This window comes from Neodiprion fabricii, chromosome 4 (genome assembly GCF_021155785.1).
Source record: "Neodiprion fabricii isolate iyNeoFabr1 chromosome 4, iyNeoFabr1.1, whole genome shotgun sequence".
Classification (NCBI taxonomy): Eukaryota; Metazoa; Arthropoda; class Insecta; order Hymenoptera; family Diprionidae; genus Neodiprion; species Neodiprion fabricii.
Window position 1 is genome coordinate 32,226,402 of NC_060242.1, and position 24,226 is coordinate 32,250,627.

Genomic DNA, 24,226 nt, shown 5'->3' on the forward strand with positions numbered 1-24,226 from the left:
ATTTGGGAAGCGCAGCAACGGCCAACTTCGGCAAGTTCGGTGCTTTAAAAAATCGTTTCATCGTATGTCTAGTGACAATTTTGCTAGGCCAGGAGGAAAAACGTCTATCTGGTTGAGACTTTTATTCGGACATTATGTGTTGATTTAACCCTGTGCGTTATACGTGTTACGTGTCGCAAGGCATCCTTCATCGTCCAACAAGTGTTACAACGGAAGGAAGGACGCGCCGAGTGACCGAGCACTGTCCGCTGCACACATACAAGGGACATAGAGCGTGTTGTCCACTCGGTCACCATGGATATGATGTGGCTCATCGGTAGCTTACCTGGGGCAGGGGTTGCGTATAGAGGGGTTTTATGCCCATACGGGATCATCGCATCACTCGTACATCCACGCAGCAGTTTCCTTGTGTGTTTATCGTCAGTCCGTCCGCCCGAGTTGAGCTGGTATTAGTTTCGTCCAGCTCCCAAGATAGTTTATGCTCCGTTCCTCAGTATGCATCATCACACCAAACACAACGCCGCAAACGTTCGGAGATTTCCCCCTCGATCGTGTGAAATAAATACACGAGTGATACCGTCACGCAATAACGGATAAACAAAACGTATAGATTACAAATTTTTAGGGCTGCGATTCGCGATGCGCCCATCGCGATCAGTTGTTGCTCCGTTTTCGCGGGATTCGACTTCTTCGCAACGAATTGACTCTTGACTGTAATTCTCTTCTTCTCAAATCTTGCAATCTGTACGTGGTTCGTTGTCGTCGTCATGCTCCTACGTTTGAAATTACCTATTTTCATTCGAATTTGCCAGAATTTTTCAAAAGTTGCCTAACGCCTTGTCAGAGATCACTATATGATGATTTAAAACTGTTACCAAATTACGATTATCAGCTTTTTACTTGTTGGCTGTCAAGTAGACCGCCGTTAGTCGTTGCTACGACGACGACGATGACGCTGCGCGTCGAAGACGAGTTCTGAACTTGGTTTCAGCAAAAGTGAATGTCATAGTGTGAGCGGAATGTAAGTTTATTGCTCTCGTATTATTCAATGCTGCATCGTGGGGTGCCAGATTTAATTATTCCTCCCGTAAAAACCAACACAATCAAAAAAGACAGAATTTCAAGACTCATCCGCTTTTGGCAGTGCGATTGAATAAATTCGGTGATAATTTATACGCGGCGATCACGATCATACGAGAAGACTACAAGCTAAGCTCTTCGTGAAACACGTGTTGCGCTTAATTTCATTAATCTGATTATCATAACACCGGTGGTGTTTTAAATTTTCTTCAATGACGTCGAAACGCTCCGCGCGTAGTCGAGTATAATTTTTACAATGAGGGAGAACGCGGAGTACCTGCAGGTAGTGCATTAATAATTAAAAAAGGTCAAGAAAGGTTTGAAGAAAGCAATTACATCTGAAATGTTAATCGCGAATCTATTTTCGCGCCGGAGTCATGTGGCACTTGTTTTGTACTTTAGGGCTCGCTTATACTATATGTATTATACGTATTTGCGTTATGCCGTACAATTTATTTCATTGATTTTATCGGAACGCTGAAACAGTGGAGTAGGATTTTGTTACCTGCGCGTATTTTTGTCTCCCGCATAATATAGACCTGTATAAAACACAATCCGCGTTATAACGTGCAACAATTTAGGCGTATATATCTAGTTCAAACGCGAAAAATTAAATTTCGAAAACATCGGAATGGAAGAATTAATATACTACCGTGAAATTGCAGACTCGTACGAGTTGAAAAGCCAACTTCAGCCAAGTATAATAGGGGAGACTGGGGCAAAATGGAGCAAGTCAAAAATTAATTGAGAAAAAAAAAATATTGTTTTTTTTTAATCGCAGCTTAGAAAGTGGTAAGTTTTTGTTGTTTATTACAAGTTGTAAACAGATGTAGAAAAATATTAATCGAGTGATCATGCAATCATGTTCCGTTCTTCACGCTTGTCCCATTTTTCACTGGCCCCCCCCACCCACCCCCCTCCCCACAAACTCCAAAGCCGACGAGTCGTTTAAATTCGGGATATCATTAACAAGAACAAGAGAAACTAACAAGAAGATGTGAATGAAAGTAAAATTGAAAATGATTATGCCCTTGGCAGCACGTACATTCGAGACCTATTTTTATTTTATACGGTTGAGATTACTCATAAGTCAATTCGGTGCGAGAAAATTGGTAAAAAAATAATCGTGACTTGGTATATACCGTGGGGGGTAGCTGATTATCGAGACTCAAGCGGTACGCGGGGTCAGAGGGACCTTCTTGAAGAGAAAGGAGGGTAAAAAAGGGAAGCAAGGTCTGCCTACCCCTCTGAGCGTTTCGCCGCTTGGGGCTTGTGGTTAGCCATTTATAATTAACAAGAAGTCGACCAACGCCGGGTCTCCACGGCTTCGAGCGATCAAAATTGATCAATGTCTGTTTCGCGCTACAAGCAGACTGTCCGCGTTCCGGATCGGGACGCGTTGCAGTTACCCACACCTTCCTTCTCGTTACCACCGTCGCCCGGAAACCTTCCGGGGAGAAGTCCGAACGATACCGTGTCCTCTTCACCGGAAATAAAATTCAATTTCGTCGACGAGGCGATGGACGCCGACGCGATCCGCTTGGAGAATGAAACCAAGGTACCTACTGCACAGGAAAATCTGGCAGATGATGTTTGAAAACGAAGACCCGTGTGTCTTTCGATCATTAAACTCAGTTCCGCGGTAAAAGAAGTAAGAAGAAAGTGTTCAAGTTCAGTTGGTGAAATCCTCTGAAATTAGAAAAAAGAAAGAACATTTTTCGTTATCACACCGACGACGTATGGTTGTAGATGAAGATTTCGAGTTCTTCGGACGAGTGATCCTCGCGAATCACAGCCACGTGGTGTTCGACGCTTGGCGGTCAGGAACATGAATAATTGAAAACACTTGAAAAGTTTTCAGAGAACTGTGCAATCTGCGGTAGCAAATAAGAAAGTAATAAAAAATACTTTGACAAGCGTCGAGTACCTCGTCGCCACATAAATAAATACGCATACGAGGTCTATACGTAGTGCTGCTGTCACATCGAATCGATACACGAGGTCGACCAGTGTTTTACAATTCTGGTATAAAACGATTTACTTTCCACTGACGCGCTGCGTAAAGGCGGAAACTTGTCGAATAATAAATGCTTCTCTAATTATCAACGGCGTTTGCACAGCGAGACGGGGATGGGTTGGAACGAGAAGAAAAGAACCCCCGCGATCAGATTTTATCATGATGAAATTTCTGCAGGACACTCACAGCCGGAGACCGAGTCGAACCGAGGGAGTTTCTCAGGTTATCCCAGAATTCAGCCCCAGCAGGTCGCAGCTGAGCGATTTGGTGCATTCGGTCGGATCGACGGAGACGTCCCTGGTATCGTCGGCAACGCACACGCCGAATCGCGAGGGGAGTCCTGCGGGAAGGAGCGTGGAAAGACGTCCTGGAACCCCGTACGACGTGACAAAGCCCGTTCTCCAGAGGACGAGCGACGCCCTCTTCGAGCTGGCCAGAAATGGCCTTCAGCAATACAATCCGACGAGCGGCGAGTCGCCGTCGGGATCCGGGAGCCCCAGGATATCCAGGCGGTACTCGAGGGCGAGCGTTCATCCCTGCGTCGTCGGAAGCAAGTCCTTAACGGCACGCGACTTATTCGGTAAATTTGTCACGAACTTCAACAGCCGCCCCTTATTAGCATTAATTTCATTCCCACAACCGCCTGTTGCTGCGCTGCGTGATGAAGCGCTATACAGCGCCAAGGGTATTATTGCGATACTTGCGACGAAGAGTTTATTAGACGAGGTGTAATGGGGAGAAATCCGGATTCGTTGCAGTTGCCTGATCGGTCGGGAATTTTTAAACCAGTATATCTTTGTTTCGTCAAAAATTCCCCCTATTCATGCGATCAGTAGAAAGCTTTTTTTTGCAGAGAATTGAAGACCCCGAGGTAGGAATTTATACTTACAAACCAAAAGGAAGGGTAGTTCGAGTACAGACTGGAAATACACTTTTTCCCGACTCAGTAATCCTTTCCAACTTGGACAAAAACGATAGTAGTTGCAGTGATAAATGTGAGGATAAATGCGTAGACAAACTATAGAAGCATAATTCGAACGTGAAGAGAATGTAGGACGTTTAACTGCAGGAACTTTGAAACTCGATGTAGGTACCCTGACCTCATTAGACAAGAAGTAACACACGAAACAGAAATCGATGGCTAATAGTTCCCATAGCATGGAATTGAATATCCTCGTGCCTATTCATATACGTACATGATATTTGCAGTCTACTGTTTCGTACAAGATATATGATCGCCAAGTGGCCTGTTATCGCAATTGTCCACCGAGTTCGATATATCAGGAAAAGCTGATTAATTCGACCCTGCGCAAGTACCGTGAGTCGTATAAAAGGAAGATTCGCGGACTTTGCACAATGAGTTGAATGAGTACATTCGTAAAAAATTCTAGACTTAATACGATCACAGAATCCTTTTTAGGGGTGAGCTTACAGGCACTGATAGTTATACATAATTAATCATACACGATAATCACCTATCCATGAAAGATGTGAGATGCAGAAGCAAACTTGTGTAAAGTGATAAATCGTCGAGTGAAATTCTCACATTCGAACAATTTTCTAATATTATAGAAATAGAGGGATGAAACGTAACTAGTAAAAATCTTCTTTCGAATTAAACGATTCCATTCTGCGCGAAATATTGCGATAACGTTTACCGTTATACTTTAATAAATATTATAGATATACGCGATAATATTATTCGAGGAACCGCTCGACTAGAAATATTCCATTTTTTATGAAATTCGTCAACATTTACTTAGCGTTTTTAGGACCAAAATTAACACCCGCACCACCGGACGCAAGCCCGTCGTTACCTGGAACGCCTGCCCCCCAGGACTCGGACAGCGAACAGATGAGCAAAGAAGCGTTATCCCGAAAAGATGATGGATTGGATACAACGGTGGGACCGGAAACTGACCCTGAGACGTTATTTTTTCAGTGAGTTTTCATGATTTTTTATATTATACACTTTTATAGTGTCGTAGCTAAATAATCGCAATTCGCATTTATGCATGAACTCATGATATATATTTCGCATAATGTACATGGAAACGATTACCGACAGTCAGCCAAATAATGTGGTTGGCAGTACGGTGCTAAAAATAATTCAACTATTGTAGAGTCTGGTTTAACTGCGTTGGAAGAAAATAAAAAAAACACGGCGAAATGGACGAGATAGCGATTTTTTCAAATTTAGGCTCTAACCGTTGAACAATTCAAGAGGGGTTAAATTATTCATGCCACTCGTGACTGTAGATATGCTACATACGTGCTTCGTGGCCGGCAGTAAGCTAACAGCTTTTCAGGAGTGAAAAAATTCGAGATAGTACACCTGAGGCTTTTGCGTTATATTACGTGCTCGAATATCGCTCCGTATTATCACGAGAATGTTAAATTTGTTTCCATCTGCTTCGGGGTACACACAATGAATTTCTGAGATCTCGCCGTGTTAATGATCACAGATGTCTGTAGGTACGTCACGTCCACAAAAAAGAAAAAAAAAACAGAAAAAACGGGCACACGTAGAAACAAAGTATGAAATGAAGAATTTTTTTCAGTGGGGTGAAAAATTTAGTTGGTACCACTTCGAGTTATTAATTATAATGAGATAGGGGAGACTAGAGATGTTTGCCACGATATTTAGAGGAGCACCACGCACCGCGTTATTTTTAAAAACTATAATGATCACATGCAGTACTTATACTAGCCGCTTTGTTCACGTGGTTATTTAAAAGTATGACAATTCTTTACCGTTTCTAACGCCGTTGCGTATAATTTCGTGTTGTATTCTCTATTAGTGGACTTTCCATGCATATGAATTTATGATAAGTCCTGCAGATAATTCAGTCAAAAATTTGGTACCGAACAATAAAAGGACTGAGACTGAAAATTACTGGCATTGCGAGAATTCGTCAAACGGTGACCGTCCGGAATCTTCCTGCGACAAAATCACCACTGAAAAAATCCCCCCGGATAAAATTTCCCAAAATAAATAAATAAATAGATAAATAACTGGGCGAACATTAATAAGCGTATAATAATATTCGGGAAGGGGAATTTTGCCAGGGAAGATTTTGGAAAACGAGATTCTGGATGGGAACCGGTGAAACTTATATAGCTTGAGGTAAATGGACACATATCGAGAGGGTAATTATACCAAACTGACTACGAATTACTAAGAGTGATTATTGAGAAATCACTTATTGTACCTTTTACCTTTGCGCAGCGACGGTCGCCGTCGAATAGACATGGTGTTGGTCTACCGGGAAGAAAACGAGGGTGTGATGACGGAGACCGAAGCCAGAAGGATAGAGCAGCGGAAAGTCTTCGAGCAGAATCTCCTCAAGGAGGGCTTACAACTGGAGCTTGAACACAAAAATACATCGTTCGACGGCAGAACGTACTTTTTGAAGCTCCACATACCATGGAAGACAAAGATGCAGTACGCCGAGGTGATGAACATGAAACTACCGACGAAAAGGTTCATCACGATATCAGTAAAAGCCTGGGTGAGCTTTGCTCGATAACTGTTGTTCGTCGTTTTTCGGAAATCTCTGAATATTACGTACTATGTTGCCTTTCTTACAATATCATCCGATGTGACAGGGCGGCGAAGGTGGTAAAGAGAAACCGAAATATTGGGCAAAATGGTCGCCGTGGATAGAGTGGATCCAGAGACTCCACTCCTGGGACACGAGCAGAATCCCCGAGGAGCCGAGTTTTTACGCCAGTGCTGACGCCGGCGACCGGGAAGAAAGGTATAACAGTTTATACACTAATACACATACCAGCAAAAAATTTCGTCAAGTGGATTAAAAATCGCTAAGATCTGTCGGCTTTGATTTTTTTTAAGGAGGAAGGGCCTTTTCTACACCACTGCAATTAGTTTTACATGCTTATGCTCTTTGCAAATTAGATCCTTTATTATATCAAGATCTATAAAAATTCTACTGTAGCTGCAATCAACTCTAATTATTAAATGGACTGTCGCACTTACCGCTTTACACGTTATCTGATATCAGGTTCGTAGTAAAGGACAGAGACACGGCTTTCACCCCGGCCCAGAGGTCGTTGATCGTCATGCAAATTTTGTTGAGGGCACGGTACGATGACAACCACGAACGAGCCGGGATCCGACGTCTTCTGGCGGACGGTACTTATCTCGAATGTTTCCCACTCCATGAAGGGCCTTACGATACTCCCGGGCCCAATGGCGAACTCTTCGACAGACATTTGTTGTACCTGGAATGGGCTCGGCCTTCTAAGTGGTGAGAAATAATGTCGAGACCAAGCTGTGAGAATCGGATCTAATCGCAACGATGTATTTTTTTAAATATCCTCTTTCATCATCAGGCATTTGCAAAGCTCGTTGATAGCGAAAAATTTGTTCGTCATATCTGAAACAGAGTTAAAGTTAAAGAGAAAAAAACATGAATTTCTTCCCCAGTATTTAACTGACGTTTCAGGTTCAAGAAGCAACCCTTGTGGTTGGTCAGGAGATACTTCGGGGAGAAGGTAGCCCTCTACTTTGCCTGGTTGGGTTTTTACACGAAGGCGTTATACCCACCAGCTGTTGTTGGTTTGCTCTGCTTTTTTTACGGCCTTGGAAGTATAGAAAGCGAAGATAACATACCCAGTAAAGAAATCTGTGATCCCACATTGGCTGGTGAGTTGTAAAATGTAGTGAAAAAATTAATTCTCATAAAATACGATATTATGTGTGTATTTTTTGGTAGAGTGTATAATAAACTTGAGGGAAATGATTACGTGTGCGGGTGTTCGGATTGATATTATTGATACTATTATTAATTACTATGTATTAATAAATAATGTGATATTATGGATTACTTGATTTTAACCGATTATTGCAGGAAATATAACACTTTGTCCTCTCTGCGACAAGGCGTGTAAATATCAAAAGCTGAAAGATTCCTGTCTTTTTTCTAAACTGACATACCTGTTCGATAATCCAGCAACCGTCTTCTTCGCAATATTTATGTCTTTTTGGGGTGTGTACGAAAACAATATAAAAGAATCAGTATTAATTTTATGCCAAATCACAGTCACGAAGTAAGAAAAAATGATTTTGATAAATTAAACGTTTATACACAGCGACGACGTTTTTGGAGTTATGGAAACGTCGACAGGCAGTGATAGTTTGGGAATGGGACCTCCAAAACGTGGACGGTGACGAAGAGACCAGACCAGAGTTCGAGACCACGGTGAAAACGTATCGCGTCAATCCTGTGACCAGAGAAAGGGAGCCTTACCTTCCAGCATGGTCGAGGGTTCTTCGGTTCACGGCAACCGGATCCATGGTATTTTTTATGGTGAGCACGGGGGGAATACTTTGGGTCTCTTTTCTTCATGTGTTGTTCATTTCACTAACGGACCGAGCTCTGTTCCAGATTTGTGTTGTACTGGCTGCGGTTCTCGGCACAATCATATACCGGATATCATTAGTGTCAGTATTTTATAACAGCGGCGGTGAATTCTTGAAGAAACATGCAAAAATTTTCACTTCCACGACCGCCGCCCTCATTAATTTGTTCATCATAATGATCCTGACCCGGGTTTATCACCGATTGGCAAGGTGGCTAACGAACATGGAAAATCCGAGAACTCAGACTGAATACGAGGATAGCTATACTTTCAAGATATTTCTATTTGAATTTGTCAACTTTTACTCGTCGTTGATATACATAGCTTTTTTTAAGGTAAATGCCGTTTCCGAATTATCGCAAGCCTGATAACAAGAGGTACAAGTTTAATATACGGAAGTGATTCGTTGCAGGGAAGATTCTTCAAGCACCCAGGTGACCGGAGTGCGAGATCTTCAGAATTTTTCCGTATTAAGACTGATGTTTGTGACCCAGCCGGTTGTTTGTCAGAACTCTGTATCCAACTGGCAATAATAATGATTGGCAAGCAATGCGTCAACAACTTTCTGGAGATTTTATCTCCAAAGATGTGGAACTGGTGGCGAAAGAGAACTCAAAAGGCAGCGACGAAGGATCGAAACAGACCTTATACTCGCTGGGAGAAGGATTATCAGCTTCAGGATCCCGGTAAAATGGCACTGTTTGACGAGTACCTTGAGATGGGTGAGTGTGAAATAATTTCTCAACATTTCCTACCGAATATGCCGAAGGGACGGCGAATATCGACAGATAATTCACTTTTCTCACGCATCCCCCTCGTTTCTTGTTATACTTTTCAGTCATACAATACGGATTCGTCACATTGTTTGTCGCGGCGTTCCCTTTGGCTCCGTTATTCGCTTTGTTGAACAACATTGCCGAAATACGACTTGACGCTTATAAAATGGTGAAGGAAGCCCGAAGGCCTCTTGCTGAGAGGGTGGAGGACATCGGCGCCTGGTTCGGTATTCTCCAGGGTGTTACTTACGCAGCTGTGGTATCCAACGTAGGTGAAACGGACGTTACAAAGTTCTCTGACAAAAAATAAAAAATTAAAATAAACAAATAAATAAACAGGAATTTTATGATTTTATTGCGAACCAACCACTTTCTCTCTGCTTCCAGGCGTTCGTGATCGCTTATACTTCGGACTTTATCCCCAGAAGCGTGTACGCCTTTGGATACTCGGACTCGCACAACCTGACCGGGTACATAGACAGTTCATTATCGGAGTTCAATACTTCTGATTATAGGGAGGACATGGGAAGTGCTGACGAGGATCCCGATCCCCCCACATGTCAGTACCGAGGTTACAGAAACGGTCCAGATCACCCGGACGCTTACGAACTCAGTCCACACTATTGGCACGTTTTCGCAGCGAGACTCGCATTCGTCGTGGTGTTCGAGCATGTGGTAAGTTAATTGCTGTAACATACATCCATTCATTATTACAGAGTTTCTCACTCGGAGATAACAGAGACTGATGACGATAACCGGTTGAACTTACAGGTGTTTGCACTGACGGGTATAATGAGCTACGCAATCCCAGCGGTGCCAAGGGCAATTGCGACTCAAATCCAGAGAGAACGGCTGTTGGCGCAGGAAGCGAAGTACGAGAAAGGTATCACGGGTCGGGAAGACGAAGACGAGCTGTTAACCGCTCTGCGGGAAGCCGGAAGTATCGGGCGACCGCAAGGAGGTCGAGGAAGCTGGGCGAGGCGTTTCAGTAAATTGAGTGATGGCCTCGACGCCCACGTGGAGGTGGGCCCTCGGGCACACAGACAAAGTAATTCGTCAACGGTGTGGGAAGTGATGTAGGTCTCTTTGATGCGTACCGTTATCTGAAAGATACGAAAGAGTCACGACGTTATAAGTATATAGGTGACAGGTTGGATAATTAGCAGTACAATACCTACCGCGATCAAATAGGTCAACGTTTGACGTCAAACAGACTGCAAGATCGCCTGTTTACTCAAGTCGATTCATATACCTAACAAGTACAAATCATCGTTTTAATCAAAAGAAGACATAATGTTCTTTTTTCCACACTTATCGGATACAACATTGCGATTACTTGTATATAGAAATGTAGTAGAAATAATGATCCCTAAGTGCGCTGTGTATACATACCTTTGTTTATGTAAATAGAAAAAAGGCCACAAGATGTCCGAAAACTCAAAACATATCGTGAATCGTAATACGATTATATTAAGGTATATGAAGTCTGGTGGATAAAATTTATGAAATGTCAGAGAAATTGGTACATGGAATTTTTTTGAACTCTCATTTCTAATTCATACAAAATTTTTCACATTTAAAAGCAACATGGAATTTGAAAGATTTTCACCAGTTTTATACATATGGAAAATTTTACAACTTCCAAATTCCTGTGGAAATCAAATATCAACTAGAGAGAATATTCAGGCTCTAATGTTTTATTTTACAATTCAAATTTCACCCCGAGGCTAATGTATTTTGTCCAATGAAAATCTGAGATTGTCTTGAAATCACTGTTTCAAATTTAATTCCAAGCGTAAAAAAAAAAAAATTGTATGCCATGTTCAAGCATCGTTATCATTCTTTAAATGTTACGCTTATTACGTCAATCCAGTAATCTGTTAAGACTTAAAAATCATGCCTGTATCATGTAATATATACAATATAACATAAAAAGAAATGATTAAATTCGTATTAAATGAAATAGGTTGTTGAAAATAATTTTTCAAACAACTTTCCGAATAACAGAGACCCGTTGCACATACTACACAATATACTCTTTATTTTACACGACCTCAATATTTCAGTTTTTTGTCTTACGTGCGTCTGACATTATTACAATAATAACTATCAATAGAATATATTTATAATAATATACATATACATATTCATTCTTCCAATTGATTCAATTTATATATGTATAATTAGTTAGGTATATTGGCCTATCATTCGTTCAATTCTGTACTTTACTTACGCCTGAAATTTTTTCTTCAAATATTATCGTATGATTTTTAAAAATTTTTTTAAATTTTTCTCTGCGTGTGTATTTTTCTTCAAGTCTAAACGTATAGTTTTACATAACATACATACCCACGTTTACAGTGTATCACAGTTGTATTGGGGGGAGAGGGAGGGAAGGGGGGGGGGGGGGGGTAGACAGGGTTGATTGGGAATTGGAAAGGGGGCCAAAGCTCGATTATAGTCTAATCAGTAAAATTCTAGGAAACATTTCATACCACACTCAGAGGTTACATCAATGTTTTGACGTTTCACGTGCTTCTGAATTCCATTTTTACAGATATTTTTGGACAAAAATAAAATAATAATTTTTCACATAAAATGACATAATTTAAATGAATTCAAATAACAAAAAAGAAATCCTTTTTGAACACATGTACGTGACACAACAGGACTTTTTCCAACAGTTAACCCTAGAATTGTACACTGGGTGTGCAACACTCAGTACTTTTTCGCCACCGTGTGGTCCTTTTATAAATCAGTGTTGCAGAATTCGACTTTATCCTACTTCTCAGCATTCTTGACCGTTCAACGGAAAATTCTTCGTTGAGTTTATAGAGAAATCTTCATTGCAGCCCCAACCACCGCTTTTTGAAGTTAATGATCGGCTGCGAAAGTGCGCCGTTCTAGGGTTGAAGGTCGTTCTGTCTATTATAATTAACACTACACACTTTTTTTACGAACAGTACTACAAAACACACTGTTTTATCTTTTCAGACAGTTGAAAACCAAGTTTAACAAAGTTAGTAATTGTTGGAAAGATGTGAAAGCTGTGAGAGATGCTGTAAATAATGTCGCACTGTAATACTTATGACAATAACGTGATGCGTGTGATCGTTCTTGCAATCTCTACTCAATAGCTACCTAGAAAAAAACAAATAAAAATTTACAAAACGTATAACTGTCTTCCATAAGCTTACTTAAAAGAGTACAAATCAGCCTTGTGGAGTTCATTAATAGGGAATGGGAGAAGGAGCTTAACTAGGCCCAGGCGGGGCGCTGAAATTAAACATTGTCGTCGGTGGCCTTCCAGGTAGCGGCTTCGGTGGTAACCTAGGAGTCACTGATCCTGAAAATTAAATGCTATTTGTTACGAGGTTATTCAAAATTTGAGGATTATTAAAATATGATGGATTTGTTATTTTTGTTAAATGAAAGAATCGAAGATCTTTCTGGATGTTCTGTAGTATTCTCACTAACATTTTCCAAAGAAAACAAGAGGCTCTCGCTGTTTGAAAAATTGATATCACATCGCACACGAGAATCAAGATTAACATTCAAACAGAACACTGTCATCTATATACCGTTGGGTTGAGCAGGGGGAAGTTTGGTGGGACTAGGCCCGTTGAAAGACATGTGCCGCCTAGGGTGGGAGGGAACTGGTCCCGTTGCTTCCAGAGTGGAATTCCGTCTTGCCAAAAGTCCTGAACTGCTAGGGTTCAGAGTAGCCGAGAGTCGAGGTGGTAGCATAATGGGGGGTACATCTCTCCGTGGGGGTAAAGGAGGCGGAGAAGTACCCTCTCGTGGTGGAAGTATTGGAGCATTTGGAGCTTGTCGAGCCTAAAAACAAACGGGGAACACAAAAAACTCATCACTGTGTTAGCAATTTTCAGACAAAACGAAAAAACACACCTGCTGCGGTGATTCACTGACAGAGCTGTCTCGTCTCCGGTGAGATCTGGGGGGTAAAGGTGGTGGCGGTTGGTTCGGAGGTAAGTGGCTAGGAGACGACGGTGGAGGCATAGAAGCCCCAGGACTCCCACCGGATGACAAACCCGTCAAGGCGCCAACGACGCTAATTGTTCCCGAGTTGAAACCAAAGTGGGTTGTCTGAGATTGGTGATACGGTGGTGGAAAGTGACCGGGCGATCCAAGTTGCGGACTGCTACCAGGCGAGCCAAGCGAAAGACCTGACATACTGAGAGGACCAGGGGATCCAGGTGGAGGGCCTGTTCCTAGAAAAGGCCAAGAAAAAGCAATCATTGAAGGGCAAATTTGAGTATTAAGTTTATAACTCCATGGGATTGTGGAATAGTTTTATTTCCAAATATTTAGCATGTTTCCATAGCAAATATCTTGTATTTTCAATTTGATGTAATATAAAATGAGGAATGCCCACCTCCTAGTAGTACAGGAGCAAATACGCTATGATCTCCCGTATGCGGAGGTGCCATTTGAGAGGTGTGCGGGGGAGTTTCAGGCAACTCAGGAGGAGGTGGAGCTTCCGGCGCTGGATCATGTAATTTGACTGTAGTCGTCACTGCTTGCAAGGGTGCTGGTAATCTGCCACTTAGACTCCTTGCCTTGATGCCAGGCGACTTCAAATTTAGATCCGGCCATTTACGTGGCTGAAAAAAAGAACATACTTGTGATCAGACAATTTATTCCGTCGTTTTGTCAAGTTCAATTGAGACACTTACGACTCTGGGTGGTTGTCTACAACCTCGGGGCTCCACTTCCAAACTCTTGTTATACAAATAGTTGCCTATATCGGCGTCTTTCATATTGGGGTCAAAAGGAGAAAGGTTTTCAATAAAATGTCTTATTCTAGGTTCTACGCTGAGACAGTAGGGCTGATTTTGATACTGCTGAATTTCGCCTGTGATTTCTGCAACTTTCCGTCGCTTACTAAAGTTTATCAGCTCTGGACTACCCTGAAGATAGTCAGAATTTCCCTCCTCAGTGTGTAAAATATTTGTCAGGTACATGCCTGTGAACGGTTTACAAATGTATTCAATTGTCAACAGGTATTCCAGATATTAAAGGTACAGCAGTTATTAAATATTGGGATATCATAATTACCGAAAAAAGGTACGCAAGGTGGATTAATAGATCGCAATTTTTCTTGGTACTTTCGAAAGTGATCACTATTCAACTCTCGGGCGTCTTCCAGTGCCTTTTCCAATCGCGCCGGTATTTGCTATGATAATGTAATTCACAATTTATTTCTCATCTTACTTTGAGATGTAAGTTAAGAATCTTAGGTATTCGAACAACAGATAATCACATGATTTACCTGAAAAGTGAACTTCAGCCGATAAACAGACGCGGAACCCATAGCACTTACAATAGCTAAAACGCCATTGAAATTGTTCAGATCTTGTAGCACCATCATAATTTCAATTGCCCGAGACACAATGGCAACACGCTCTTCCAAATTCTCGGCTTCCACTATAGTTTTTTCAAGCCATCGTGTGACCTAAGGGGTATAGAGATTATTTATTTATTTTTTTTTTTTTTTTGAGAGAGAAAATTTCCCAAATTTTAGCATTCTAATGTACAATTCGATTTAGTATATTTAGTATGACTAATAAAAAATTATACAGTAAATAATCATAAGGCTTACATTGTTTGTGTGCTTAATCATCTTAAGTAGATTTGGTGATGTCTGTTCTTTATCTTTCTTGGTCCAAACTGAGCCGACTAATTCTGAAGGCTTTACTGTTCTATACAGTTCAAATTCTAATAACGTTAATTGCCTCGCTAATTCGATAGGGTGTAACTATAAAAAACAGCAATATGTTGGTCAAGTGTTTGTAAAGCAATATGATGTGATATACAATGATCATGAACGAAGGTTCAGCAAAATTCTATTTACGATTACGGAAATGCACTCACTGTGAGTATTCCCCACGTTTCTTCAGGAACTTTAAGGTGCCACTCAATTGCAGGTGGGGATCGTTCAAAACTGAAAGTAATTGGCCTTTGTTCGGATGGCTCGCATTTTCTCTGAACAATTTTCATAACTGAATCCACCCATTTTCTCATCGACTTTCCGCCTACTGTGTCTAAAAAAGCCTGTAACTTCTCCAAGAGTTCTCTGTCGCGTTCAAAGTCATAAAAATGATGGTCTACCTGTGAAAATAAATGCAAATGAAGATTAAAGGGGTATAAAAAATTTATCGCACTTTATTATTGGTTTTAAGATCGGTTTAAGAATATCAAAATAGCTATTATTAAACTTGATACTTTGTACACATACCCAATGCCTCAAAACATTGAGAACCCTGAATTGAACAGGTTGACAGTACTCCTTTTTGTACCTTTTCCAGTCTTCTCTAGCCCCAGCTTTACACCCTGGTGCTTTGTCCTCATCTCCATACACTACCGAAAGCTCTGGTATGTCAAACCTCTTGATGAGCAAAGACAAAAGCTTTTGGGGCGAGCAAAAACTCCTATTGAAATATCAGAACACAATCTTCGTCATTACAAGAGAAAATTGTGAAGCCAATTCATTACTCTGCTGAACTAAACGCAATCACTATGTAACATTGTCATCCTTAATCACTTAAATCCAACTTACCTATAAGTAGTAAGGAATGTCCGTACAAAAGCTGGATCTGCGTATATATGGTAAGTTAACCTTTCAACCAGTTTGATCAGTGTAGCACCTTTGATCAGAGGCACACCTCCATTTTCTCTAGCCTCCAGTACTATATTTTCAGGGGAATCTTGTTCGGAAAATTTGTACAAATGAGGTGGAGGAAGTCTTAAAGGATGTTTCGTTTCTTCATCCAACAGTATGCTGTCAAGCGTTCTCTCTAGCATGCTTTTAGTATTAAGCATTACAAGATCGGCCATCCAGCTATTTTTGTCTTCGGGAGATTTTGCAACGAGTGTAACATTTGGGTGGTCTCTTGGAGCAATTTCAAAAGTGTTTTTCAATTCTGTGAAGATTTTTGTTAATGAGTAAATGAACCAGTGAAAAATTGGAAGTGTTACCAGAAATAAATGTTTGATCAAGTTATTTGTAAAATTTCAAAAAATTAATTTTAAGGCTAACACCATTCAATATTCAACAAACAGAGAATTTCAGTAATTTTAACGTATCGTATTTGTTGGAAAATTAATTTTACATGTTTTAATAATCTTTGATTATTGCATTTACGTTTACTCAGTAAAGTAACGTAACTGACCATCAGTGTCTTCTCTGTCAATGATCTCCACTTTTCTGATGAAAAAACGCTCTTTCAGGCGGAGTTCAACTTGGTGCGCCGGATGTCCCCCTCCTACCGCAACCGGTCCGACACTAACGCTCACTCTTTTTCCTCCAGTTGGTTTGCAGAGTACCAAGAGCCCATCGAAAAGAAAAGCTCGCCTTTCGGTTAATCTTCGCCCGCCGCTTCCAACTTTTCCTAGCATATCCTCTGTCATCGGACACAATCACGTCAAAATTACAGTTCGGAATTTTGCCCTGGTATTTACGACGAATGTTGCGAACTAATCACCTCTTATAAACTCGTTGCAGCATTGCCCGATATCCCTTTGGTCCCAACCATCGACAGTCTTTTGCAATTCACTAGTCTTCTCAAGTGCAGCTTGCCTTCTTACCCTACTTTGCATCCGTAGGCCTGTGTCTTTTTTTGGAAGATTTACGACGGATTTCATCAGTTCCATTTGCAGAGGTCGCAAAAGACCTTGCACTTGTTCTAAAGTCTCACGATCGTCTGAATTTGGAGTCAAGTTATGTAACACCTGTAATTGATGAATAACGAGTATGACATTAATTTAGTACTTTTGTGGCGATGCAATAAATAAAATTGGTAACACGTCAATTAACAGTTGTGACAATGAGGTATGAGTATAATGTAACTAAACAATGACTAAAACTGTTTATACATCGGTGTGTTAAATCCTAGCTTAGGAACCTAGGTAGTAGTTAGGGAAAGAATAAAATCAACTCTGTAGCGATATCAAGTGATATCGTGTAAAATATGAATTATGTGCTGGACTAGTGAAAAATAATAACCATAATTTCGGCGTCGGTAGAATCTGCACTTGAGCAAATCATAGGCATAATATACAGTCATTGCCACTAGACCTATAAGAAGACTCCAATAAATGAATTTTGCTATAGCTGAAGCACACATCAAAGCTATTATTCCCATAAAACAACACAAAAGTCTTTGCATTCTGGTCGTTTTTTATCAAGGTTATCATTTTTAGTACTGGCGAATTTTGACAGCCGAAATAATTGAGCAGTGTTTCAGTGCAAGCTTTGTTTCATACTGAAAATTTTGACAATCATGAAAGTCGCATTTCCCTTAATGCTTCGAAGTGAATCAAACCTTATGATATTGATATATGATGATTTCCAAACCGCTTTATATAAATAATAAAGTATAACGTTATGAAAGGTACGTTTAATTTTCATAAAAATTTCTCATAAACATAATATCATGTCTATGTCACTCACCTTAATGTAGTCAAAGTACAAGAAGCAGTGCCACACAGGTTGAAGCAATAGTTTTGGTAAATAATATTTTACAGCTTCCTTAAACCCATGACCTGCTGTCCGCAATGCTTCGTTGGACTCTGGTCTAGCTAATAACTTCGTCAGGACTTCCCTACTGGTCGGACTGTTCATGTCCCTCGCATATCTGTATTAAGATTCATTCAAAGTTGATCATCTGTAGTGTTATTTTGAAAATCTGTGTTCGAATTTGAAACATTCGAATTATATTTTATTCAATTCAGAAATCTTTTTTAGAAGAATTATGTGAATCATATTTATGTAAATTTATCTTTGGCCTCCAATCGTTTTTTTTTTTTTTTTTTATTATAAGAAGCCGTTTATTTGACACGTAAATAAAAGAAGAATTTATCGATCACATACCATTTTCTGTAAAACATTCTAATGAAATATAAATATTGTAACTCACGTACTTTATGTACACATCAAACTCTGCAGCCTCAGCCAATTCTTCAAAACAGGATCCAACCGTAGGGGTCTGTTTCTCTTCCGTAATTTCCATAATATCCTCTAAACTTCCCAACAGTGTTACCGTTACTTCATAAATATCCATTATATTACTAAATAGTGCATCGAGTTCGTGGGGACCTTGAGCCATTTTTTCTATCTCTTCACGAAACACCTGCGATAAACAAATGCTTACTAACACTGAGATTGTTAGTAATTAATGCTAGCACGTGGATTTCATTATTCACTTTTTGGACTCGACATTTGCGATTGTTATAAAAGATACTAAATACTTAACATAGCTCAAATCAAAAATACAGAACTGAAACATTTGCATATAAATGTTAGGGAAATAAAAAAATAGATTCTTTGGAAAATGTAAATAACAAAGATCTTTCCAAATATTTTTATGTTACATCAATAATGTACATACTTTGATTATCATGTGGAGATCACGTAGATAGTGTCGTTCATCATGTATAAGGTCACGAACAAAATCTTCGTAAGACGTTCGTGGGGATGGTCCTGGATCATCGACTGATACAACCGCACCTAAGCCACTTTGGGGACCTTCGGTACAGTCATCTTGATAGAACATATCCAACAGGACCTGTTGAAGGATGGGAATTTATGAGAAACGATTGAACAGTGCTTCCAAATATATTCCATTAAGAATATGTAAATATCCAAAGTAGGTATGAAGGAAATTTGCAGAAAAGTAGGCATATACTCAATGAGAATATAACAGACAGGATGTTGAGATTGTCGGAACAAATTTTGTCGCAGACAGAACCAACAGCTTATGAAAAGCAGACAAAGACAGGATCACCTTGTTCGCACATTGAAATAATGACATAGTTGGAATACAGTAAAAATATATCACTGAGTTTTGAACATTATCCACATGTGAATTAGTGAGCCAACTGCTGTAGCTTAGCCGCTACAGCACAGGCCGCGCGGCAAAGTAAGGTTCATAGTGGCAGACGTAACAGTAATTAAATTTGAATTGAATGGTTAAATGCAGACAGCCAAGAGTTGAATAGGCAATACGTAGGCTGAGGTGTCCAATAACGGAAAACTGACTGCTTAAAGAAGTGGCAAAGACTCTACCAAGACTGTGTCTAGAATAAATATTACAAGAACATTTACTTGCGGTCGATGGTTTTTGAAATGAACCCACGCAAGATTGAATAAAGGGTCAACAACATATAGACAGGTAAAAGATTTAAATTTAAATTGATTTCTCAGTCTAAGTGACAAATATGAAAAAGAAACAAAATAATAGGCACAAAACATTCATTAGCTAATTTATAAGAATATATACCAACCATGGGTAAAAAAAATTTTTTAAAATAAAAGTTGTACACCTCAAATCTATTACAGATACAATATAATAGTAAACCAGAAATATCAATGTTGAGCATTAGCATAAACCTTGAACGTAGTCCATTCCAAGTGTGCCAATTTTCATGCTTGGTATTCCAGAAATGGTTACTCGCGCATGCTAGCTTAATGATGAACTCGAGACAAAGAATTTCAAGTAGAGTTGATCGTAGATTTTTCTAATTAGTATACAAGTATCAAACAGCAACAACGTGAGCTAATTATTGTCGTAGCATGTGATAATTCACTAATGAATAGATACGATAAGCCCGCTTGAGTTGTGGGCTGTGTTGTAGGGAAGAAATTTACTTTAATTACCTATTTTGACACAAATGGAGTACCATGTTAATTATTTCGAAAAACAGTAAGCCTGCCAAATTTTTTTTTTTCAGTAATTTACAGTATCATAAAAAGTTAGTTATTTAGCTCCGTTGTTCACAAAATTTCACAAACGATTAGAGGATCATGAAAATGTAATAATTACTGAATGTGTTCAAATAACTTTCTACAGGGGCGTCGCAGGTACGTACCACCTAGAACAGCGTGAGTAGAGGGCGAACATTGTTGGTGTTGTTTTTAGTTGGTGGAAAGCATGTAACCAAGCAGAGAACATTTGCAGCCACAATTACCACTTAGCCTGTGTCTAATCTAGCATAGCCAGTCAGTGGTTTTTGGATTACAACAACGGTTATTACTAACTTCTAAGATTTGTTTGCAATTTATAGCCCCCTTTGACGAGTCAACATATGTTCTGTATTATGTATACTAGATTGCAATGTGAATTTCATAAGGGAGGGGGAAAAGAAAACCAAGAGAACAAAACACGGCAAATAACCACATCTCCAGAAAAATACTTTTAACGAATGTCATATGTGATTCCTGATAACTTCATTTCTGTAAAATCCGTACTTTTTCAAAGTCAATACACATGTACAGATAGCAAATTGAATTTTTGACATACGAAACATTTTTAAATAACCGTACGAATACTTGATAGCGATAAGCTGATGCAAATGAATTACATTTATTTCAGAACCCTTCTATCTCGTAACACTAATTGTTCTCAATCCAACTTATTACCTAAATAAAGCTTATAACTATAAGCTATGTTACATTGTATGAAAAAATGATAAGTAGGCCCAAAGTTCCACAAAATCTTCTGACACTAAGGTGACGTAGAAACGTATAATTAAACAATTTATAGAAATTATTTCGATTTTTGGGGTTGCAATAATTTTATTGTAGCTGTTCCATGTACAACGATAAACTTAATCTCGAATAAATTAGTATTTATTAAACGAAAAGAAAGAATTTCAGTAAATATGTTTGGAATTTTCAGAAAATTTTTCCGATTACTGACATGGAAATAACTTGTTTAAATTTGTTCCACTAGTCTACTTACTTGAAAAAAGTAAATAAAAATGATCCCTCATATATTTAGGACGGACTTTCCAATTCAATTTTACTAATTTAATTTACTAATTAATATTTGATGTACAACAGGAATGTAGTGAATGTTGAGCCAAAGGACACAGACGAATTAAATATAGTGTAAATGGCAAAATTTCAGTAAGTCATATGTTACCTTGTCAGCGTACATCGCCACCCTGATGTCTTGACAGGAAATTTCAACATGGCGTATATTCTTAACATAGTTTCCAGCCAACTGAACAAAAACATTGTTGTTCATTAATTGAAACAGTTTAAACCTAAATACTAAAATATCTGCGAGGCAATTACGGCAATAAGGTTTTCTGTACTAAGACACTTAGTAGGACAATGTAGTGTTCAAAATTACAAACCTTCAGAATATCAGCCGAGATGTACTCCAGTACGGCTACAACGAACAAGCTGACTTGCGAGTCAATTTTGTGCTGCAATACTTCCTGCAATTAAAAATCAGAATTCAGAGTGTATATTTAAATAGTCCAATCGCCTGAGAACAAGGTTACGTTTAAAAATATTGTAGATTCAAGTGAGAACCTAAATCTAATCTGTACTACAAACCTTTTGTAGCAGCTGATGTATTTTATCCACAGGTAATACAAGAGGCGATTTTTTCTTTCCCTTTTCTAATGCTTCCTTGGCGTCGCTTAAAGCCCACCTATCAATTGGCGTTGGAAAAGTGCGCCTAACACGTTCTTCAACATCTTGAGGAGTGTGTGGTGGAGGTCGGCCACACAACATTCCTAGCATTCGAAGGATCAAACTTTCCACATAATCAAGTGCGTCTTGCCTCGCTTCCAAACTCGGGTGAACCTGTTCCAATACCTGCAATAAAAGAGATCAATAAGCGAAGTCAAACGTAGCAGTAAACACGAATGATTGGTTGCCACACTGGTCTTAGGAATTCTGGCTAATTTACAGATTAATCAGATTTTGCTAAAGAAAGCTGTATGTTTCTGTGACAACAAAAGGACAGATTGTGTTTTTTACTGAGGTTAAAATTAATACCATTAATGTAACAAAATATTGTTGCAAAAACCATGAGTTTGCCATTTTGTTCATGATTCAGAAGCAATTAAGTTATGAAACAGTGTGTCTGTGTTGCTTCGTAATGATTTACTCAAGTTCAGTCAATTCTGATATTGTAAGATTGATTTTTCTTTAGAAAAAAAATACATAGTTACATTAACATTACGAATTTCAACTCCATTTCTTCGAAGATATCACTTTTATAAATTACTACAAATAACTTTTCAATAACTCTAAAATCATCATCCTTGTCAATAAAACGACACTAATGAATAAATAATGGTGGAAAATTTGCGCTTTATTTTTTAGCAAACGTTAGCGATGCATATATTTTAATTTAATTATTTGTAGATTTTCATTGTACATTTTATGGTATAAATCGAATCCATATAAATGAAGTTCTGTAAGCTTAAGATTTGACGATAAAATGGAAATGAGAATATTTCGATTTGTTGTTCTACAATTGAATAAGTTACTTTACAAACGATTACCCGAAAGGTGATACAAAGTTGATAGAATACACCAGCTGATTGAAAAGAGTAAATGCGGGGTGTCACCTGACTTTGACAAGGCTGTACGTGTGCATACGAGCGAACTGGTGTGTAGTAACATCGCCAGAGAAGTCTGAAGGTAGTAATAATTGAGGAAAGAGAGCCGTGAAGGAGGCTCGGAAATTGTGGAAAGTGCGCGTGGCGATCGTTTAGGGAAAAGACGGATCGTGAATGAGGATCCGGAGAAAACAAACCTTGCGTAGGGAGTTGACAAACACCCCCTTCCACTTGGCGGCGTTCTCTTCTTTCTCAAAGTCGTAGCCCGACGACTCGCCCACCACAGACGCCGGCGTTGAAAACATCTCACTTGGTTAACTGGCGGATTTGATTCAAGTTGAACAAATTTCACATTCGATATACATTATTTTCTCTCACAAGTAGACTGAGTCTCTCTCTAGTTCGCGAGACACGTTTTTAGAAAAATCACAAAAACTTGACAGAGACGTTCGTCTATCCGTCCGTCGTTCGGGGCGCAGACATCTCTTCTTGTCTTTCTCACTCTTTCTTCCTCTCTCGCTCTCTCTCTCTCTCTTTTTCTCGCTCGCGCTCTCTCGCTTTCTCTTTCTCTCTCTTTCTCTCCCTCTCGTTCTCGCTGCAAAGATGCGACAGCTAAACCTTTTCACCCATTTTTCGTCCACTTCTCCGTTTTCCCGCACTGTTTAACCTCGATATCACTTTTCGCCGATCCCCTAGCTCCTTGTATTCCCTGTCTTTGCACATTTTTCACCTCCTTTCAACTATTTCTTATCAAAACGTCGTTCAGAGAGACCCACCAGTATCGAGAACTGCCATTGCGCGAGCTCGCTCTCCGCGTTGCGATCGATATTGCGATACTCGTCGACTCGTCTCACTAACGCGATATATATCGAACAACGTCCATACCCCGCGAAACATATCTTTACTCAATCTTGCTGGAATTTTTGTCGATGACTGTATACGCGCCTCCCGGATAATACGTACTCGTACCGATACTATTACCCATTACCACGCGGGGAACTCATAATTGGACATTACTGTACATAAATACGTATGTCAGCATATTTTAAACGTCGTTTATGCGTTAGGCGTTCCTATTTGATTCTTTCTTCAACCAAAATATGCCGTGTTATTTTGTGTAGATTTTTTTTAATTAAATGTAATTTATTCCAATAATATTATAAAACATTGCGATGAATTAATTTCAAGAGCAATTTTATTTTAATTTGTATATGCACCTCTGACATAAGTATTAACTTGTCTAACTTTCGTATTCGCGTCTAGTGCGTGGTAAAACCCACGAAGTAGTTAGTATTACCTCGTGGTAAGACCGTAGGTAAAAGGAATTGAGCAGCCTACCATGCACATCGATATGTATGTCCGGTGGCCTATAACCAGGCATGGGAACATCGTGACGCACATCATTGACATTGATCATTATTTACTGTACAGTTACGTAAATGATATTTTCATCAATTATATTATGCATTACTGAGAATCAGTTTATCCATTAAACGAATTTCAAGGTTGTCACAGCACTTCGCATGAATCATATAAAACAGTAAATACTAATTACTTTTTGGTGTCTTTTCACAATTATCGTTTG

At 39.4% G+C, this 24,226-nt stretch overlaps 2 protein-coding genes across 4 annotated transcripts; one reads left to right on the plus strand and one right to left on the minus strand.

Annotated features, from left to right (window-relative positions):
- The first annotated feature begins 331 nt into the window (after nucleotides 1–331).
- LOC124181376 (anoctamin-4-like) lies at nucleotides 332–11,519 on the plus strand. 2 transcript variants are annotated; one of them, XM_046567889.1, is made up of 15 exons: nucleotides 332–446; nucleotides 2,453–2,638; nucleotides 3,275–3,677; nucleotides 4,861–5,038; nucleotides 6,327–6,609; nucleotides 6,707–6,858; nucleotides 7,123–7,368; nucleotides 7,567–7,766; nucleotides 7,972–8,109; nucleotides 8,213–8,430; nucleotides 8,509–8,817; nucleotides 8,895–9,204; nucleotides 9,321–9,526; nucleotides 9,646–9,933; nucleotides 10,030–11,519. In XM_046567889.1, exons 1-15 carry the CDS (start codon nucleotides 357–359, stop codon nucleotides 10,336–10,338), a joined length of 3,516 nt encoding a protein of 1,171 aa, XP_046423845.1. In that variant the 5' UTR covers nucleotides 332–356; the 3' UTR covers nucleotides 10,339–11,519. The 2 variants fall into 2 exon arrangements, with proteins under 2 accessions (XP_046423845.1, XP_046423846.1); XM_046567890.1 differs by having other exon boundaries at nucleotides 341–446; nucleotides 4,870–5,038.
- A 124-nt stretch (nucleotides 11,520–11,643) lies between these two features.
- LOC124181375 (protein son of sevenless) lies at nucleotides 11,644–23,472 on the minus strand. 2 transcript variants are annotated; one of them, XM_046567887.1, is made up of 20 exons: nucleotides 22,839–23,472; nucleotides 21,626–21,889; nucleotides 21,421–21,504; nucleotides 21,204–21,284; nucleotides 18,669–18,845; nucleotides 18,202–18,410; nucleotides 17,732–17,915; nucleotides 16,764–17,010; nucleotides 16,452–16,682; nucleotides 15,839–16,202; nucleotides 15,518–15,710; nucleotides 15,154–15,390; nucleotides 14,882–15,037; nucleotides 14,552–14,734; nucleotides 14,338–14,455; nucleotides 13,956–14,245; nucleotides 13,655–13,883; nucleotides 13,168–13,490; nucleotides 12,840–13,095; nucleotides 11,644–12,604 (listed from the first exon to the last, which is right to left on the minus strand). In XM_046567887.1, exons 1-20 carry the CDS (start codon nucleotides 22,944–22,946, stop codon nucleotides 12,513–12,515), a joined length of 4,026 nt encoding a protein of 1,341 aa, XP_046423843.1. In that variant the 5' UTR covers nucleotides 22,947–23,472; the 3' UTR covers nucleotides 11,644–12,512. The 2 variants fall into 2 exon arrangements, with proteins under 2 accessions (XP_046423843.1, XP_046423844.1); XM_046567888.1 differs by having other exon boundaries at nucleotides 11,644–12,399; nucleotides 18,669–18,846; nucleotides 21,202–21,284.
- Between the last annotated feature and the right edge of the window lie 754 nt (nucleotides 23,473–24,226).

Coding starts and splice junctions, on each gene's coding strand:
- LOC124181376 (XM_046567889.1), top strand. CDS start 357: ATGCCCATACGGGATCATCGCATCACTCGTACATCCACGCAGCAGTTT. Junction 7,369..7,566: donor TGGGCTCGGCCTTCTAAGTG/GTGAGAAATAAT, acceptor CTGACGTTTCAG/GTTCAAGAAGCAACCCTTGT. Junction 8,110..8,212: donor AATATTTATGTCTTTTTGGG/GTGTGTACGAAA, acceptor GTTTATACACAG/CGACGACGTTTTTGGAGTTA.
- LOC124181375 (XM_046567887.1), bottom strand. CDS start 22,946: ATGTTTTCAACGCCGGCGTCTGTGGTGGGCGAGTCGTCGGGCTACGAC. Junction 17,011..17,731: donor TGTACTTTGACTACATTAAG/GTGAGTGACATA, acceptor CATCAATTACAG/GTGTTACATAACTTGACTCC. Junction 14,735..14,881: donor TGATTAAGCACACAAACAAT/GTAAGCCTTATG, acceptor TATACCCCTTAG/GTCACACGATGGCTTGAAAA.